At 59.8% G+C, this 18275-nt stretch overlaps 1 protein-coding gene and 1 long non-coding RNA gene across 2 annotated transcripts in view; both read left to right on the top strand.

Annotated features, from left to right (window-relative positions):
* Positions 1 to 5786, top strand: part of LOC111153564 (FYVE, RhoGEF and PH domain containing 3) — a 36175-nt gene extending 30389 nt beyond the window's left edge. The window contains exons 15-18 of the mRNA XM_022512662.1: positions 1404 to 1526; positions 2997 to 3140; positions 3669 to 3815; positions 4073 to 5786. Of these exons, the coding sequence (XP_022368370.1) occupies positions 1404 to 1526; positions 2997 to 3140; positions 3669 to 3815; positions 4073 to 4282 (624 nt within the window). The 3' untranslated portion in view covers positions 4283 to 5786. The remainder of the gene's footprint in view (positions 1 to 1403; positions 1527 to 2996; positions 3141 to 3668; positions 3816 to 4072) is intronic.
* Positions 5787 to 9127: 3341 nt separating this feature from the next.
* LOC111153636 lies at positions 9128 to 15180 on the top strand. The gene is made up of 3 exons (XR_002641018.1): positions 9128 to 10724; positions 12273 to 13791; positions 14619 to 15180. It is a non-coding gene; the product is annotated as an uncharacterized LOC111153636 (long non-coding RNA).
* Positions 15181 to 18275: the final 3095 nt, after the last annotated feature.

The following is an 18275-nucleotide window of genomic DNA, read 5'->3' as shown; positions in this document are numbered from 1 at the left end:
CCGAGTGGGGTGGAGAGAAGTGGGAACATAAGGGGAAACTGGCCAAGTCAGTTGGGATCCATATGCTATGAGGGGCCTCAGGAGCTGTTGTCAACCCCACTGTACAGATGGGGACACTGAGGCTCAGGAAGGAGACCATCATCCGTGGTCTCATGGCTAATGAAGGGCAGGGCGTGGGGGCTGGTTCCCACCTTGTACAACTCCTTCCCAGATGGGGAAACTGAGGCTTGGCTGGCCATTCTGCTGAGCCCCCACCAAAGCCTCATGCTGTACCTGCTCCTGCCTGCCCGCTGCTTGTGTGAAAGCTCTTGTCTCCGTGGGGCTGGGGTCCTGGACAGGAGTGGGGCCGGGAGCAGAGCACACAGCCACCCACCCACTCCCGCTCCCACACAGTTGTCCCAGGAGCCACTGGGTGGCGGCGAGGGGGCAGGGGGACCGTCTGCTTTCTACTTGTTTACTGCGTTTCTTCCTCTTTTCTGAGATATTCTTGGTGAGCTGCCCGCTAGGAGGTCCCTGGCGCAGCCGGCCAGCAGGAGCGTCTGGCTCTGCTTCCCCGTCTCCTCTCTCTGCTCTTCCAACCCCTCTGTGCAGAAAGTCCGCTTTCCGCAGGAGCCACTCTGCGGTTGGGTCCTTCTCCCTGAGCCGTGCCAGGGGCAGCTTTAAACCGCATCCCACTTGTGGCCTGGCCTCCACCTCCTGTGCAGGGGGCCGCTCCCTTAGTTTGGGACTAAACTAAAACAGAGTGAAGTCAATAGTTTGACAAAGAGGGAAATAAGTGCCTGTTTGTAAAGACTAAGGAGGGGAGGAAAGTGAGCCCCACCCTCGCCCTCCCCCCCCCCCCCCCCCCCCCCCCCCGCCCTGTCTCTGCGGGGGCTCTGAGCTTCTGGCCTACCTGGCCCAACGTGTGGAAAGGCATTCATGGTGTCCTCATGACTTGTCCTAAAGCTTGTTTAAGTTCTGTGAACACAAACCATGTTGTTTCCTGACTTCCTTTCATTCCCCTTGTCAACTCCTGGGTGGGAGGACCAGACAGCTTGGCGGAGGGGAAAGGGAACACAGCCCAACCCGCCCCTTGAGTGCTCAGGTGGGCCCAAGGCAGCCCCTGAGCCTCGGTGACTCTGGCCCAGGCACAGACACTGCCTCCCGCCGGGGCCGCAGGGCAGACCTTCTCCAGCATGGGCTCTGGGCCCCACCTTTTCAGACCTACCAGGTCGGTCTGGGCAGAGTTCCAGACCCACCTAGAACCTCTGCATGCATGCTGGTGACCACAGGGCAGCCTGGGGAGCAGGGCTGGGTGGGGGCTGAGGCTACGATGCCCCAGCTTTGTTCCCTCCTGCGTTTTGCTCTGTGCACGTGCTGCCCATGTGCTCACAGAGTGGTCCCTGCATACTTGCCTCCTGCAGCCTGAGCCCAGGAGGGGGTCTGGTAAGACCAGGCGCGACAAAGAGAAGCAGGGCTGCAGAAGCTGTGGTGAGACCTTCAACTCCATCACCAAGAGGAAGCATCGGTGCAAGCTGTGTGGCGCGGTGAGTGCAGGCACTCAGTGCCGGGTCCCCTAGACCATGGGTGAGGCTCGGCGCCCCGGAGCGGACAGGCGATGTCCCGTCTGAAGTCAACACTAACCTCCTTCCTCTGGTCAGCTCTGGTGTCTGACCAACAGGGCTGTGGTTGAGAAAGGACCAGATTCAGAACCACAGAGCTCAGTGCTGGGTGGCCTGGGTTGAAGGGGAGGTGAGGGACGCCATGCCCGGAGGAGGGAGAGGGCATGGGGAGGGGCGGGGTGCAGTCGTTGGGGGAGCTGCCTCCTGCTACTTTGGTCTAGGTGCTCCAAGGGTGGTGAAGGTTGAGTGGGCCTGGGGGATGTGAGGCTACCTTCAACTGGTACCCCAAGTGATTGCCATCTCTATTTCTCCTCACAGAGCCCCCCAGAACCCTTTTCTTTCTCTTGAGGATGGGCTTCTGAACTTGATATTGAAAGGGAAGATTATTCCTCATGAAAGGACTATTGTTGATTTACATATTTCTAGCTTAAGTTATTAAAAAGGAATTTATGTTAGCAGGTGGCTTTTAGCATGGAGCTGTCTTAGAAATGGTTTTCCAAAGAGCACCAGCAGACTGTGCCAGGTGTGGTGTTCATTGTCATGCCCTTGCATGAAACCTTGAGACACTGGGGGAAGGAGAGATAAAAGCATGAGTCCTCAAATGAATGGATAGATGGATAATGGATGGGTGTGTGAGTAGTGGATAGATGGAGGATGGATGGATGGGTGGGTGGATGGATGGATGGATGGATGGATGGATGGATGGATGGATAGGTGTATGGACGGATGGATGGATGGATGGATGGATAGGTGGATGGGTATATGGATGGATGGGTGGATGAATGATGGGTGGGTGGATAGATGGATGATAGATGGATGGGTGGATGGGTGGGTCTTCATCCATCTACTCACTAATCCAACCATCCATAAAAACAGAAATCATGGAAATTGCCAAGTCTTAGGGTAACTCTGTTTTCAGTGTTTTTGGAGACTGGATATCCATCTTCCACAGCAGCTCTACCGTCTTGCATTCGCACAAATGATGCATAAGACATCGGTTCCTCCACGTCCTCACAAACATCCTCACCAATGCTGACTGCCTGTGTTTGGGGTACTAGCCATCCTGATAGGCGTGAGGCAATATCTGATATCTCACTGTGGATTGGGTTTGCATTTCCCTGGTGATTAGTGATGCTGAGCGTCATTCCATGTACCTGGTGCCTCTTCCCAATTTTCTTTCTGTGCACACAAACTGCGGGACCCTCCAGGAGAGGAGGCAAGTCCTGGATGGCCCATGGGGCCAGCACTGGGGTCCTTACCCTCTGATGAGGCTCCTGCGGAGAAGCCCTTCCCTTCCACATGCGGTGTCCCTCCTGGCCCTGCAGCCCCTCCAGTCTCTTCCTGGACAGACTTCTGTCCCCAGGGGCAGGGTCACAGGTGCCCTCTGTCTTGCAGGTCATCTGTGGTAAGTGTTCCGAGTTCAAGGCTGAGAATGGCAGGCAGAGCCGCGTCTGCCGAGAGTGTTTCCTGACGCAGCAGGTGGTACCTGACAGCCCCAGCCCTGAGGCGGCACCCGAGGAGCCCAAGCACAGCACAGAGGTGGGCAGGCCCGATGCTGGGAGCCTCATGACGGGAGCCCCTGTCCCCAGTAGCCTCTGCAGTGCTCACAGCTGTTGGCTTGTGCCAGGACAGATTGTGTGTGTGTGTGTGTGTGTGTGTGCACATGCTAGGTGCGTGGCGCGTGTGTCCGCCATGTGCGTGCACGCAGTGTGCGTGTTTGTGGTGTGCATGCACATGCTAGGTGTGTGGTGCACACATTCGTGGCATGCATGCACGTGCTGGTGCACTGTGCATGTGTTCCGGTGAACCACACACAGCCCTTTCTCATGAGCCACACCCTGGTTCCAACTCTTCCATTTTTTCTTTATTTCTGGCCCAATGCCACTCACAGTCTCAGTCCCCTGGAGGGTGCAGCCTGATACACAGAGGCCGTTGTGGTGACCCTGGGGTGGGTCAGGCAGGCCTAGGCCCTTGTCCAGCATGTTCCCAGGAGGCAAGGCCCGTCCCCTCCCCATGAGGGTGACCCCTGCGGCGAGGCTGCCCCTGACCCACCCTTCATGTCTCCAGAACCCAGTGCCTGTGGACCCCCAGCCCAGCATGCTCTGCAGCTCCCTGCAGGTGTCGGACAGCGGTGTGGTGTGGAGTGAGGTGTGGGCCACCATCCCGGCGTCAGAACCCTTGGAGCTGGTGCTGCACCTGCCGAGAGACAGCCAGGTGTGTCCCCCACCTGCCCCCGGTCGTGCTAGGGGTTGTGTCCCAATTCTCACAGTCTGGAGCCTGAGGCCCACAGTGCCCAGAGGGGCCTGGGCCACGCTGCCTGGGACCAGCCCTGCTCAGGCTCCTGTGATCCTGGGGCCTTGGTTTCCCCGGCTGCGCAGAGTCACCCCTCTGCTGTCTGCCCATGGGAAAGAGTGTGCTGTGGGCTAGGGCGGCAGAGGCCGGGATGCTGACGCAGCTCTCCCTTGCTGCAGGATGGCGGGCCGCCACGCACCATCCCCCTTGCTGGCTGCACAGTGAGTGTGTTGGACCCTGTGGAGAGGCCGGACAGCAGGCACGTGTGGCGGCTACAGCAGGCCCAGCAGTCCTTGTACCTGAGCACCCCATCAGCGGACCTGCGGCAGCAGTGGCTGGAAGCCCTGAGCGCAGCTGCCCGCGGGGACCCTGGCCTAGTGGCCCTGTGAGCTGAGCCTCGGCCCGGTGTCCCGGCCCTGTGGCCACCATAACAGGGCCTGTGCCCACCTGGGAGGCTATGTGCAGGCGTGTGGGGCTCTCGGACTGCTGGCAGCAGACAAGCCACGGGACACTTGACCCTGGGGGGACCTCTTTCTGAAGCAGAGGAAACAGGCCCATGTGGCCAGCGTGTGTCCAGGAAGACCGTGACAGCATGGCCTGGAGCAGGGCGCAGGCGACCGTGCAGTGAGGGAAACCCAGCTCCGGAAGGCAGAAGGAGAGGCCTGGGGGCACTCGGGGACAGCGGGTGGAGGTCTGCAGCCTTTTTCCCTCCCCGCCGCCCTGCCCCGTCTGGACCGTGTGAGCTGAACTGTGACTGGCCTGGACTGCACCTTCATGTTCTGCCGCTCCCGGTGCTGCCCCCGCCTCCCGCCTCCCTGTTTGGAGAGGCCGCCGTCGCTGGGGGCACGTCTGCGGGACCTCCCTGAGAAACTCCGCAGAGCCCAGGGGAGGCCTGGCCCTGCATCACGTGGGGCCGAGATTTGTGCCCATGTCCCCTGGCCAGCGGCAGGCCATACTGGTCTGTGAAAATAAATGCTGGCGGCCAGTAGCCGGGCATAGCCTCAGGGTGGGGCCCCAAGGAGGGGAGAGTGGGGGACGGCCCAGTGAGGACTGCGGGGAGCAGGTCCCGCCCCTGTGAGGGGGTCAGTGAAGCGCCCAGCCAGCCCCTCTCCCTGGTCCAGTCCCTTCTCCTCTGACCTCTGCTCTTTGCACTCACTGAGCACTTTCTATGTCCGCAGGCCTAGTGGGCTCTTCTCAGGGGCGCCCTGTCCGGGATGTTCCCACGTGACAGCTGAGGAGACTAAGTTATAGGAGGTCCCACGGGTCTCAGAACTCCAAATATCAGGGGCAGCCGGGACTGACCCACTGGGTATGGGGCACTCCACTCGGGTCAGGTGTGGAACTAGGCCCCCCACAGCAGGAACCCACGTGGGGTCCTCCTGGCCAGCCCCCTAGTGAGCTGTCTGGGACCTGTCCTCCTGCCCAGCAGGCTGGGGTCCCCATACACAGGTTTCCATGGTGACCTCAAAGGGGCCCTGCCCTCACCGGGCAGCCCTGGGGTTGATCACCAGGATCCTTAAGTATGAAAGAGCGTGCTGCCCCCCGCAGTCGGCTGCAGTCCATGGGAGAGCCCGGGGCCAGCCGTGGGCCCCACAGGCTGTGGCTACAGCAGGGCTGGGAGACATGCCCCCACTGCCCGTTCTGGACTGGGCTTTGAGGCTGTGCAGGAAGGAATTCCTCCCTGTGGAGCCACATCTCCTGCAGTGTGGGTGTTGGCAGAGTGGTCAGAGGAGGGCAGGTCCCCTGGAGACCTGTAGGGAGAGCACACAGGCCAAGGGCAGGGCCGAGAGGGGCCAGCAGAGCAGGCTGGGGGCCACAGGGCCTGGCCCCAGGTCTCCCCAGCATCTCCTTTGGCGTTGCTCTGAGAGGTGGGGGCCGTGAGGTGGACTTGGGAGTGTGGGTCAGTCGGGGGGGGGGGGGGGGGGGGGGGGGGGGGCGCTGATGGAGACAGGGCTCCAGGTCCCCAGCAGGTCTCCAGCAAGAGCCCCGTGATGGGCGAGCCTGAGGCTGCCGCTTCTAGCTGTTCAAGAGATGACTCCGGCAGAGCGTGAGATCTCAGGGTGAGTGGCAGTGTGCGCCCCGGTGGGCACGTGTCCCCACGTCCTGAGCTCCTTCCCAACCCAACGGCCCGCCCTGGAGCCCAGGGTCTGGGCTCACTCTCCTGAGCACCCACAGAGGGCAGAGGGTCTGGGCTTCTCCACTGGCTTCTTCCTCGACCTGCTGCTCCTCTTCCTCCCCACCCAGCAGCCCCCGCGGTGCGGATACAAGACAATCCCTAGAAGCGGGGAAGGGAAGCCTGCTGGATGGGAGTACAGGCTGGGGTCTGGGCAGGCCTGCCTGGCCTAGTGCCAGGCCCAGGGGCTGTGGTAGGAGTGAGGGGCCTGCCTGAGCGGTTTCCAGAGGAGGAAGAGTGGAGGACAAAGGGACAGGAGCTGGGGAAGTGAGTGCACAGGGGCCTCTCCACAGAGGTCCTGCATGGTGCTTGGAGCCCAGGCTCTGGTCAAGTGTTCCGGGGCCTGCTGACCACCCCACCGCTGGAGCACGTGTCCTCACAAGGCCCAGAGCGGGTGCTGCTGGCATCCACCATAGTCTTGGAAAGCAGATGGAGCCAGCCACTTGCTGAGAAGAATTACTACTCAGAGGCATTGTAGCCTTAGGGAAACGGGCCCAGAGAGGGAAATACACTTGCCCTGGGTCACACAGCGACCGAGGGGCTTGGCTGGTGGTCATTCCTTCACTCTCCACCCACCCGTTTGTACACTGGGCACAGCTCCCGTGTGCTGCCATTTGGATTTCTGACACCGGTGTCAGACGGCGCCCTGCAGACCCTGGACCTTGCACACATCCGGCCTCATTTTGTCCCCCACACCCCGCACTCAGGCCCCAACCTCACCACCACCCCCCACCCCCACCCCCAGCTCTGGCCCCGCCTCCTTCCCACCTCCCGCAGGTCTTTTTGAGACCCTGCTGGACACACTCTACTGTTGGCTCGGGTATGTGCCGTTGTAGAACCTCTGTGCCCCTGTGCAGTACACAGACTCCCAGGGCAGGATGTGGCACCGACAACAGGTGCTCAGTGTCTGCCAGTAGCCATGGCGAAGGCTTGGGGACACTGTTCTTGGCATGTTGCCCCTGAGCACTTTGGGTCCGGAACCTTCATTTTACAGACGGGGAAACCGCAGCTCAGAGAGAAGCACTGGCTGCCTGAGGTTGTAAGGGCCTGGCACTCTCCAGGTCTCTGGGTCTCAGGGACAGAGCTGGTTCATCCTGGACATCTGGTCCTATTGCAGAGACTGGCACCTTGAGACCCAGAGGGGCCGCTGTGCCCCAGAACACTGGCAGAGGGGCATTTGGGTCCTACTTGCAGGTCTGCTGTCCTCCACTCCCCCGCCCAGGGGATAGCAGCATACACACAGGCATGGCAGGATCAAGCCCAGATCTCAGGCCTTGGGGAGCTCCAGCTTTGGCCACCACAGCTTCTCGAGGGCCGGCCCTCCTCCTGGAGTCTGATGGTCCTGGCAGCAGGAGTGCAGGGAGGAGGGTGGGCTCGTCTCCCCCAGAGCTGCGTGCAGTGTGTCTGCGGATGAGCTCTCTCTGATGGAGCCTTCCTGGAGACCCAGCTGGCACCTGAGGCCAGTTGTATCCCGGACCCCCAAGGCCCATACCTTTCAGACACCCCCCACCCTCACAGGGCTCCCCAGTGGGCAGGATCGGCTGGGGGTTACCTCAGATATCTGACATGGGGAGAACAGTGTCATGGAAGCCTCCCAGGACAGCACCTGAGACCCTCATGCCCGCCCCCAGTGGGACCCTACCTCTCTGCATCCGGGTTTCCACCCAACGCCCTGGTACAGGAACTAAGGAGGTCTGTATGCACCAGGGGCCAGAGCCTGTGGGCAGTGCATGGTGCTCCAGAGGCATCCAGTCTAGGCTTGTCTACCTGTCAGCTTGGCATCTCCATTTCCCCCCAGCCATGACCCCTCAGAGGCTCTCTGTGGTCCTGAAGGGTTCCAGGTGGTCCCCAGGAGAGTCTGAAGGACCCCAGGGACTCCAGCCTTCCTGGAAGCAGCTACCTGCTCCCTGGTCAAACAGCCTCATGCCTACCGCTGCTCCCAATTTATGAGGGGGAAACTGAGGGCCCAAGGAGGTGGACAGGGCCGGGACACGTTGTGGGGCACAGCCAGGTGCCCACCCCACATTCTGCACATTCCATCCTGGGAAACCGGCCGCCTCCACCCTGCTGGCTCCGAGGCCTGACCGGCCTGGCCTGGCCCCTCTGGCTGGATGGACTTCTGGGCTCGGTGCCCGCGTGTGGGTGCAAAGCGCCGATGGAGGCTCCTGACCCACAGCCCTGGTGCGGCCTGCAGGCTCCCCTCCTGCTGTGCGCGTTCAGGCCTTCCCAGCCTGCCTGGCAACCCCGGTGGGAGCATTGCCGTCCAGCTCCCTCCTCCCTGGTCAGGGCTGGTCCTGGTGGCCCCCAGCATTGCACAGGGCAGGGGCCCAGAGGCCCACACCAGGACTGGGGAGCAGACCCATCTCGGACTTCCCCGAAGCAGCTGTGTGAGAATAAAGCACGTGCAGTGAGCTTTCCAGCTCACCACTGCTCCGCCCACCCGGCCGCTGGTGTCTGTAGGGGCCGGCCGGCGGCCTCCACCGTGTCCTGCTTTGGTCCTGTCTCCCCACCTGAAGTCGGGCTGGCAGTGACCCTGGGAAGAACAGAACGGTCCCCTTTCCTGCCAAGGCCAGCACTGCCTGCTGTGATACTAGTCTCCATTCGACAGGGGCTCTGCTGCCCTGTGCCTTGTCAAAACCCGGAGAAGTGATTGACACCCCCAAAACACATCTGCCCCCCAAAGGGGCACCAGGAAACTAGTGAGCAGCCCATCCTCTTCAAGAAAAAATAATGGGGTCATTCCCAAGGACTCCTGCTCCCCAGAGCAGGAAGTGCACACGTCCTCAGCCGAGAGCCCACAACATTCTCCCAAAACCTCACAGAAAGGGGCCATCATCTTCCCCTGCCCAGAGAGGGGTACACAACAGTTCAGCATGGGAGGGCGTGTCTTCAGGGAGTCCCCAGGTGCTCAGTGCAGGGGTCCGCATCTTTGGGGGTTCCCAGGGAGCTTGGGTTGGGGGCCGTGTCTTCGGCAGGTCCCCAGGAGCTCAGAGTGGGGGGCTGTGTCTTCGGGGGATCCCGGGGAGCTCAGGGTGGGGGGGGTGCATCTTCAGGGGGTCCCTGGGAGCTCAGAGCAGGGGTCTGTGTCATGTAAGTTTCTCTCAGTGGCAGATCTTGCTGTACAAGTTGAATGCAAGGAATTTGCTCGGGAGGCCTCCTAGGGAAACTGCAGTGGGGGGAGAACAAGGCGGAGAAGGGAGAAGGGGAGCGAGCCAACGCAGGTGTCTTGGGTTGATTCATATCCACCTGGAACCTCAAAATGTGATATTAGTTAAAGTAAGGATAGAGCAGACCGTAACCTCATAACTGGGTCTGTATCAGAAGAGAGGACACTCCGGGACGGCCACGTGACAGCGCGGCGGCCTGGCGCACCCAAAGGCGGTGGAGAGCTGGACAGGCAGAGCGAGCAGGGTTGGAAGGTGCATGAGGGCCCTCCCCGCTGCCTCCAGAGGGAGTGTGGCCCTGCCCGCACCTTGACCCCAGGGTCCCGGCTTCCGGAACCAAGAGAGGATACGTTTCTGTTGTTTTGATGAATTTAAGTTCTGTTGTTGGCAACTTTGTGGCAATGTGTTCTTCTCCAGTGATCTAGCCTCGACTTTGCGCTAGCAGACGCTGGGCGGCGGGAGTGGCTGAGGAGCTGGAACTGGACGAGTTTGGGGCACGGGATGGAAGGTGCCTCAATGTCCTCCAAGAGCTTCTCGGTAGAAATAGGGACGAGAAAGGCTCCTCTGGGGAGGGCATTGGGGAATTGAGTGTGGCAGAGCCTGGTTGAACCATGTTCTCAGGTTGAGCACAAAGGAGACACTGGAAGGGACGAACTTGGATGTTTAGCTGAGGACATTTTCAAACAAAGCTGCTTGTAAAACCTGGGGGTGGGGGGCCAGGAGGCCAATGGGGGAAGGACTGTTGGGCAGAAGGGAACCTGCCCAGATTGTTAAATTAGGTCTGAAGGGACACCGGCGGTGCAGTGGGAACCCCTGTTCCTGGAGAAATTGGGGGTGCACCCTCTCAGCCCAGCACCGGGACAGAGGTGGGGACCCCAGGCCAGGTCTGTGGGGGTTCTTGTCTGGTGGTATGAACTCCCTGACGGGGTGCCCAGGGCCCCAGAGAGCAGGGCTGCTGCCATGTGCCTAGAGGACAGAGTGTCGGGCCACAGAGGATTATTCTTGGGCCCTGAAGTCTCTGGCTGCTTCTTCTCCAGGCTTCAGACTTGCTTGGGACCAGCAACTCAGTCCTTCAGTCCATTCTCCTCTCCCTTTTGGAATGGGTTAAGACTCTGAGAGTTGGGAGGATGGGCGGATATATTCTGAACATGAGACCAAAGTGACTTTTAAGGGGATCAGAGGGCAGAGTGTGGTGGGTTGAATAATGTCCCCCCAAATCCACATCCACCTGAAACATCAGAATGTGACATAATTTGGAAATAAGATCTTTGCGGATGTAGTTAAGATGGGGTCCCTGTGACAGGTGTCCCTGTAGGAAGAGGGAGAAGATGCCCAAAGGTGGAGGGCAGAGCCAGGCACAGCACCAGCGCAGCCCACGGACAAGGAACGGCGTGTGCTCTCCAGCGGTCCCAAGCCTGCTATTCTGTAGCGCTTTGCTGCAGTGGCCCCAGGACACTGACACAGGGCATGGTGTGGAGCCACTCTCATCTGGAGGTAACTGGAGCGTGGCCTCTCTCCCGAGCCCCAGGGGCATACCAGGGGCTGGCAGCTGCCGTGGTCGGGAGTAGCACATGGCATGGGGAGTGCAGGCATCTCTGTGCTGGGATGTCAGGGGCTGGGGGCCAGGCTGGCATGACAAGACTCTGAGGAGAGGTCAGGGGGCAGGGCGGCTTCGTTAGGACATGGGCCCGTCCATGCTTGAGTATTAGTAACTTCTCCCAGAAAGTGGGAGGAAGGGAGGGAAGAGCCTTGCCAGGTGAGGGGGCAGCGGTCACTCAGATCCCCAGGACAGAGAATGTCTGGTGTTCCTACCACTTGCCCAGGGACCTCACGTAGACAGGACTGGGGAGCGCTGCGTCCTTGTCTCAGAGTGACCCTGTGTGATGTTGGTGCTGTGTGGCCGCTCCTGTTCCGCTGGAGAGCCCCGTTGCACAAAGCTCCCTCGTGACAGGGGGATCGTCCCCTCAGGGCCATCCTGCTCCAGGAGCCAGCAAACCAGGGCACACAGCACATGTGGGGGCAGCATGGAGGCCCCTAGGAGGGCTTGGCAGGAGGCAGACAGAGAGGAGAACATGGCAAGAGCTAGTCCTGTGGTTTCTGTGGGAGGTAGCTGGCAACTATGGGAAGCAGGCCTAGGACTGGCTGTTTGAGTAATCTCAGTGTGCTCTGGGCGTGGCGGCTAGTTGTCTGGTGCCCGGCCTGGGGTGACTAGGGCAGGTGGGCGCCCCCCCACCCCAGCCCACCCTACAAGGTGGGTGTGGCTCTGCATGGGCTGGTTTGCAGGTGAGGCAGCCCCAGGGCATCCTTTACCACCTCCAGGCAATGGTGAGCCCTGGGAGTCTCTCCGGGGTCAGCGTGGCCCATCCCAGCCTCAGATCACAGAAAATGAAAGACCATAAGGAAGGGCCCCAGGGGAAGCCTCAGGCACTGCGGGGCTTGGCTGAGGAGGTGTGGTGGGCATAGGCGGCTTCTATCCAAAGCACCCCAGCAGCTCCAGGGTCTGAGCTCAAGGTTGCCGATTTCAAAGGCCAAGGTCATTGATGACCTCGGCCGGAGGTCCAGCAGGTGAGTGGAGAGAAAGAACAGACAGGGGATTTGCCTGAGGCATCCCCAACATTACCCACGTGGGCCAGCAATCCTCCGCGGACTCTGCAGACCGCTGGTACTGGCTGCCCTGGGCCTGGCCCATGCTGCATGTACAGCCACAGAGATGAGCTGCATGTGGTCCCCACACTCCTGGTGGAATCTGCTCATGGTCTCCCCAGCTCAGCCCTGGTCAGCAGGGAGGCCTTCCTGGAGGAGATGGCACCTGTGCTGAGTATGAAAGTGCTGGGTAAGATGGGAGAAAAGTCAGTGTTACAGAGGGCTTTCCTCCTGGGCTCTGTGGACCTGGGAGATCATAGAGGCTGGTAGTAAGAGCAGCCAGGTGGCACTCCATGGTGGGATGGGTTGACGTGAGAGATGGGAAGGGCTGAGCAGGGACTGGTCAGCCTAATCACCCCTTTAAGTCTGGCTTACAGAGGCGTTGGCTGCCTCCTACAGGACCTGGGAACATCCAGCCCTCTGAAGTCTGCAGCAGCATGCTCTGCATGAAGGATCACCGTGCTCAGTTCAGCAGGTTGTCCACTGTACAAGGGTCCCAGTGAGCATGTAGCCACACTGAGATCCAGCCTGCGCTCACTGTCAGGGCCTTGGCCTTCACCAGCTGGGTGAGCCTCAAAATCCCCTGGCCCTCCCTGAGCCCCACAGAGGAGCTGGGAACAAGACGGTCTCCAGTGATCTTAGGAGCATAGGGTGCAGGGGACGAGGGAGATACAAGTGCAGCAAAACCCAGGATGGCCACGTGAACTTGGACCCACCCAGGCTGAGAGGGGTCTGAAGAGAAGGAAAATCCACGTGCACCATCGGCAGGACCGCAGGTGCTCAAGAGTTGACCTGGTCTCTGCTCTCGGGCTTTGCCCACATGCCGGTGGACGGCAGCAGGACAGCCCGAGGCTCGATGGATGGACTGCACATTCCCGTGAAGTCTAGAAGTACGGGGAAGCTCCCAGGACACGGGAGTGTCCCCTCCAGCACTGACACCATGAGCTGCTCCCCCCTGGGGTCTCCTCTGTGTGCACCTGCTTGTGCATGTCTGCTCCAGCAGACCTCCGAGGCATCACACCCGCCTATGGGGTCTGAATCTGATGCTACTCTCTGCTCGGGAGCAGGCCGCTGGAGTGCAGGTGGCCTGGCAGACACATAGCAGGGTCTGGGACAAGCCGGCCCAGGGCCCGGACTCCCACGTGGCTCTCAAATTTGCCAAGGATCGTAGCACTGAAAGACAAGGTCTGTCTGCACTCCTGGAACCCAAGTTCTATGGCTACTTGAAGAACAGAGTAAAACAGAAGAGAGCTTCCACGCTTAGGCCGAGATGTGCACTTCCCGTCTTCTGGGACACGCGCTCCTGGGAGCCAACTCAGGCAGCCTCGGGGAGAAGCCAGAAGGGTGAGCCCTCTGAAGATGGCCCTCGATGGCAAACTCAGGAGCAGAAATGACTGTGGCCCTTGTAAGCAGTATCCCCTGCTTACGGCAGCAGGATCCAGGAGCCCTGGCCCTCGTGCACCTCTGCCTGGCCGCAGCGACTGGCCCAGGGACAAATGAGCCCATGGTCCAGAGTGTCCCTGGGCAGTGGCGTCGGGATGCTGGGAGGGCAGGACCCAGAACCACAAGGGCCTTTCTCAGAAGTCCTCACCTCTGCCCCTGGGCTGACACTGGGTTTCTCTCTTTTGTAGCCGACTAGGGCAGCCCTTTAGCAAACTGTGCGGCTCGAAAGCCCGAGCCTCAGTTTCTCACCCATAAAGCAAAGACAGCCAAGTTCTCGGGATGGTCACTGGACAGCATGGCTGTCAGCATGGAGAGTAAGGGGGCAAGAGCGGGTGCACAGCCCCTTCCCACTCTGCTGTCTGGTGGACCTGCTTCTGCGGTGATGACACAGAGCCCCTCCTACCAGCCCTGACTGTGGGCCTCCCATGCTGGACATGCTCAGAGGCACCGCACATCTTGTCAGCCCTCAGCCCAGGTAGGAGGAGTGCTAGCACACCCATTATGCTGGTGGGCAAACAGAGGCACAGAGAGCTGGACAGTTAGTCCCTGGCCCCTGGGCCTTGGCACGAAGGTCTGGGTGAGCAGTGTCGCTAGGGGCAGACCCTTCCCTCCAGGCTCCACTGTCCCCATCTGTGAAATGAGAGCTGTCCCAGCACCTGCTTGGGGCCAGGGCTCCCTGATCTGTCCAGTTGGATGGCCTTGGCCAGATTCCAAGGCCCCATGAGGGGCCACCCTATAGGGGCCCCAGAAAGGACTCCTTAGGCCTGGGCCTCCGAAGTGCCTGCAGGAGAGCGCTGAGCATTGGCAGGCGTGGCTTGGGGGAGGTGGAGACCAGACTGGAGGCCAGAGAGGGGCAGGGCTCACCCAAGGCCTCCCACCAGGCAACAAGGGGGCCTGTCCTGGGAGGCCAGCTGGGAGCGTGGGGGACAGGCTCTCACACTTCTCTGGTGACTGGGGACTCACTGGGCAGGTGCAGGGCTCAAAGAGGCTTAGCCGGCTCATGAGTGCTAAGCCCCTGGATTGCCCTTGACCCTCCTGTGCACTTGCTACTGCTCCAGTTGCTGGGGAGCACTGGGGGCTGTGAACACAAGTCTCCGCCCCCAGCAGGGCCCGGAACCCTCTCATCGAGGTGCATGGCCCTGGAAGGGACAGTTCCTTTCCCCGTGCCTCAGTTTGCCTATCTGTAAACAAGGGTTCTCACCCATCTTTTTACAGTGGGACCTGGACTATCTTGTGAATTCATGCAGTCGTTACAGGTCCCTTAATATTAAATGTTTTACTATTCTCCTGTTTTCGGATTAGATGGATCCGTGCTTGTTGCAGAAACTTCAGATGTCACAAAGAAGAGTGAAGAAGCAGGAAACAGTGGCCTGCAGCCCAGAGGTGGGGAGCAACCCCGCAGGCCACGTCCCTCTCGTGTCGGCTGTGTCCCATGCCCTGTGTAGGCCTGGCACCTGGGAGGGGCTGGTGGGATCTTGTCTGTGAATCTACCACCTGCTTTCATCCTCCAGGGAAGCATGAGGCCCTGAGGCCTGTCTCCCGGCAGGAGATGGGGGAGATGCCTTGCTGCGTCATCCCCGAACCATCATTGTGAACCTGGGGGTGGCAGATCAATGACACTTGGGGGACCCACCCTCTCCCTCCTGAGAGGCCAGACAAGCTGGCATGTGCAGGCTGCATGTCAGGGAGGACAGCTGGGCAGTGACAGCTGGGCCCTGGCAGGCAGCAGGCTCCAGGCAGGGGCTCACCTGCGGAAGGGGACCGGGCTGCTGCCTTCCTGTGGGGTAGCTGGAGGGCCTAAGTGCACGGAGGGTGCCATTGTGGGGCAAGTCCTCCCCACACATTCAGCTCATTGGAGCTACAAGCTCACATTATTTTATTGAAAATTGCTTTAATTAAAAAAAAAAAAAAAAAAAGGCCAGCCCATGAGGCCACATTGCTTCCCTAACTCTTACCATCTTGCAATGAACTTTCTGGACCTGGTCTATTGTCAGAGGTTTTTAGGATGGAAATCTCATGCTTCTATTGAGTAGAAGCAAAACAATCAGGAATATTTAAAGAAAAACAAAAAGCATTTAGCCCTTCTACAGTTATTATCCGATTTGAGGGAAACACACCAATAACCACCCCTGCCCCCCACCGGGCTTATGCACAGTCCCCCGTACCCCAGGCCACCAGTGCCCATGGACACATCAGTCAACCTGGAACAGCCCTTCAGGAAGAGAGGACCCCCCCCCCAGGGTAGAGCCTCACCATCCCTTTGTTTCTGGCAGCATGTGTGTTGGCCCATTTTACAGAGCAGAACACTGAGACCCTGGGTCTCAGACCCCTTTCCTCTTCCAAGTGCCTTTCCACAAAGTCATTCATGGCACAAATGTTCTAGCATACTGTCTGCTCCCAGCTGTAAACTGAGACGAGGAGCAGGTAATGTGGTGGGGGCCACAGAGGCCAAGGCTTTAATCAGTTCCTTAGGCTTCTGTGCTGGGCGCTTCTTGCCTCTCCAACAGCGGCCCACAAGTTCCTTCCTGGTCTCTTCCACAGGAACAAGGGGAAGCACAGTCCTCTCTGTTTTAGACAAAATCCTGGCTTTGAGGTCACACACACAGAGATCAGCTTTGTAGGGGCAGGTAAGCAGGGAGGGCTTCCTGGAGGAGGCAGCCAGCGCCCAAGGGCAATGAGGCACCAGCTGGACCTGGTCCAGGCACTGCTCCCAGCCAGGACACGGAGAGGCAGGGGCAGGTGGGGAGGGGGTAAGTGCAAACTCCAGTGGGGCCTGTGTGGCCTCCTCTGTGGCACAACTCCATCACTGATCATGTCACAGCCTCTGAGGTCTCAGGAGGGTGACACAACATTCTCTGTCCCTCGGATGGGAACATTAAGGCCCAAGGCATGGCGGGAGACCGTCAGAGGTGAGGGGCTGAGGTTTCGGGCAGGGGTTGGCCCAGGCAGTGGGTTTACCCAAAGCACTTGAGTTGAGCCAAGTGCTTTCCCTCCTAGGCCTCAGTTTCCCTTCCTGCACACAGTTAGTGTTGCTGGGCTCTCCAAGAGGCCCCAGAATCAGTAGACAGGGCAGTTCAGCTCGTGACTCCTATAAGCTGTGGACTCCCTTCCAGAACCAACCCCAGGGCCTCCTGCTGCTTGTGGAGATGGCTTTGGTGGCAAGTGTGTGCCCTGACCCATGATGAGGGACATGGTTTCCCATGGGAAATGGCAGAGGTTATGGGCCACCCTTAGCTGTCTACTGGTACAGAAGGAGGCCAGCACCACATTAAACACCCAGAACATGCAACCAAGCCACACACCGAGAAAAATGTCTGTCCCCGACCTTGATACCATCTGCTACAGACTGAATTGTGTCCACCCACCCCCCAAATTTAAGGGCTGAAGTCCTAACCCTAGTACCCCAAACATGCTGTATTTGGAGACAGCATCTTTCTCCAGGTGACCAAGTTACAGGGAGGTCAAAAGGACTGATGTTACTCCAATAAGATTGGTGTTCCTATAAAAGAGGGGAAATTTGAGCACAGAGACAAAAATGTACAAAGGGACTGCCAGCCACGTGAAGTCTGGGATGGTGCTGCCACCAGCCAAGGAACTGTGGGAAGCCGGAGAGAGGCCTGAAACAGATCCTTCCTAGTCCCTTTGGGTGGGTGGGAGGGCTCTGCTGACACCTGATTTTAGACTTCGGGCCCCCCAGAACCCCGAGAGCACATTGCTATTATCCTGGGCCTCAGTCCACAGCCCCTTGTTACAGCAGCCCCAGAAAACATACACACCCTAAGTGGCCAGGCTCAATTCAGCATTTTGGGGTCCTGGAGGCCATCCCGCCTCCCCTCCAGCCCTGAGTGCAAGCCCTGGAGATGGGCTAGGGGGCATCTGGAAGGGAATTCTGGGGCTCCAGTCCCCTGGTATGGCGTGGAGGAGCCCTGAGGACTCACCTGGCTTCCCAACATGGCAAATGGGAAACACCTGCTTAGTCAAGGGAATCGAAGAAACTCATCCTATGTGGTCCACAGGTCTGAAGTGGGGAGCGGATATTATGGGGCAAAAGCAACTCCCACCCAGGAGAGGGGTGTGCCCCTTACATATTCTACTGGGCTGGGAAAGCAAAGGCGCAGGGCAGTCGGGTGGGGGCGGGGAGCTGCTCTGCTGAAATGCTACTCTGTGGTCCCAGGAGAACACTCACCTCTTTGCTGCCACCTGCCAGGCCCTTCCGAGCCAGTCCTGTCCACCTAGGCCAACTTACGAGACTTCCTGAGTCAGCCACCGGACTTCTGGCTGTTCCTCAAGCTTCCAACCTCAGGACCTTTGCATCTGCTGTTTTTGCTGATAAAGAAGCTTCCGCCTTCTCTGCAGGGCGACAAACCTGAGGGGCAGCAAGCCTACTCAGGAGCGGCCTGAGCCACCCAGAGCCTCCTCAGATCCTGTGTCGAGTTAGGAGAGCCCCCTGGGCGGTTGCCAGGGAGGGCGCGGCGACCGAGCTGGGCGGGGTCTGGGGAGAGGAAGAGGCGGGCCGCAGCTCTGGACCCAGCCCGGTACCACGACCCAAAGTAGTTGAGCTGGAGGGGGAGAGCTAGGAGAGGACGTTCCCCCTCATGTGTAGGTGGGGGCACAGCCAGAGCCCAGGGATCTGAATGTGCCCCCAGCACCCGGGGTTCCTCAGTGAAAACCAACAACATCGAGCCCTAGCTAAGAGGGCCTGGCTCACGGTGACACAGATGGGGCAGCCACGTGCCCCCTCACGGAGGACACCTGGCCTGGGGGACCGGGGTGTTCGGAGGGGCGGGAGCCGAGGGCAAAGCCCTTGCAAGGCCCTGGAGCGAGACTTCCTGCACAGCCAGCTTGGCCCCTTGGGGGTTGGGACTCCCGCGGGGCCGGCCACGCCCCCAGACCCATGGGGAGGGGCCCCTGAAGGGCGTGTCCAGGGCTGCCCCGCCCCTCGGGCTTCGGCCCCGCAGT

Source organism: Enhydra lutris, unplaced genomic scaffold (genome assembly GCF_002288905.1).
Source record: "Enhydra lutris kenyoni isolate GAN:26980312 unplaced genomic scaffold, ASM228890v2 scaffoldscaffold33, whole genome shotgun sequence".
Taxonomy (NCBI): domain Eukaryota; kingdom Metazoa; phylum Chordata; class Mammalia; order Carnivora; family Mustelidae; genus Enhydra; species Enhydra lutris.
The sequence above is the reverse complement of the archived record's forward strand: the minus strand, read 5'-3'. Positions and strand labels throughout refer to the sequence as shown.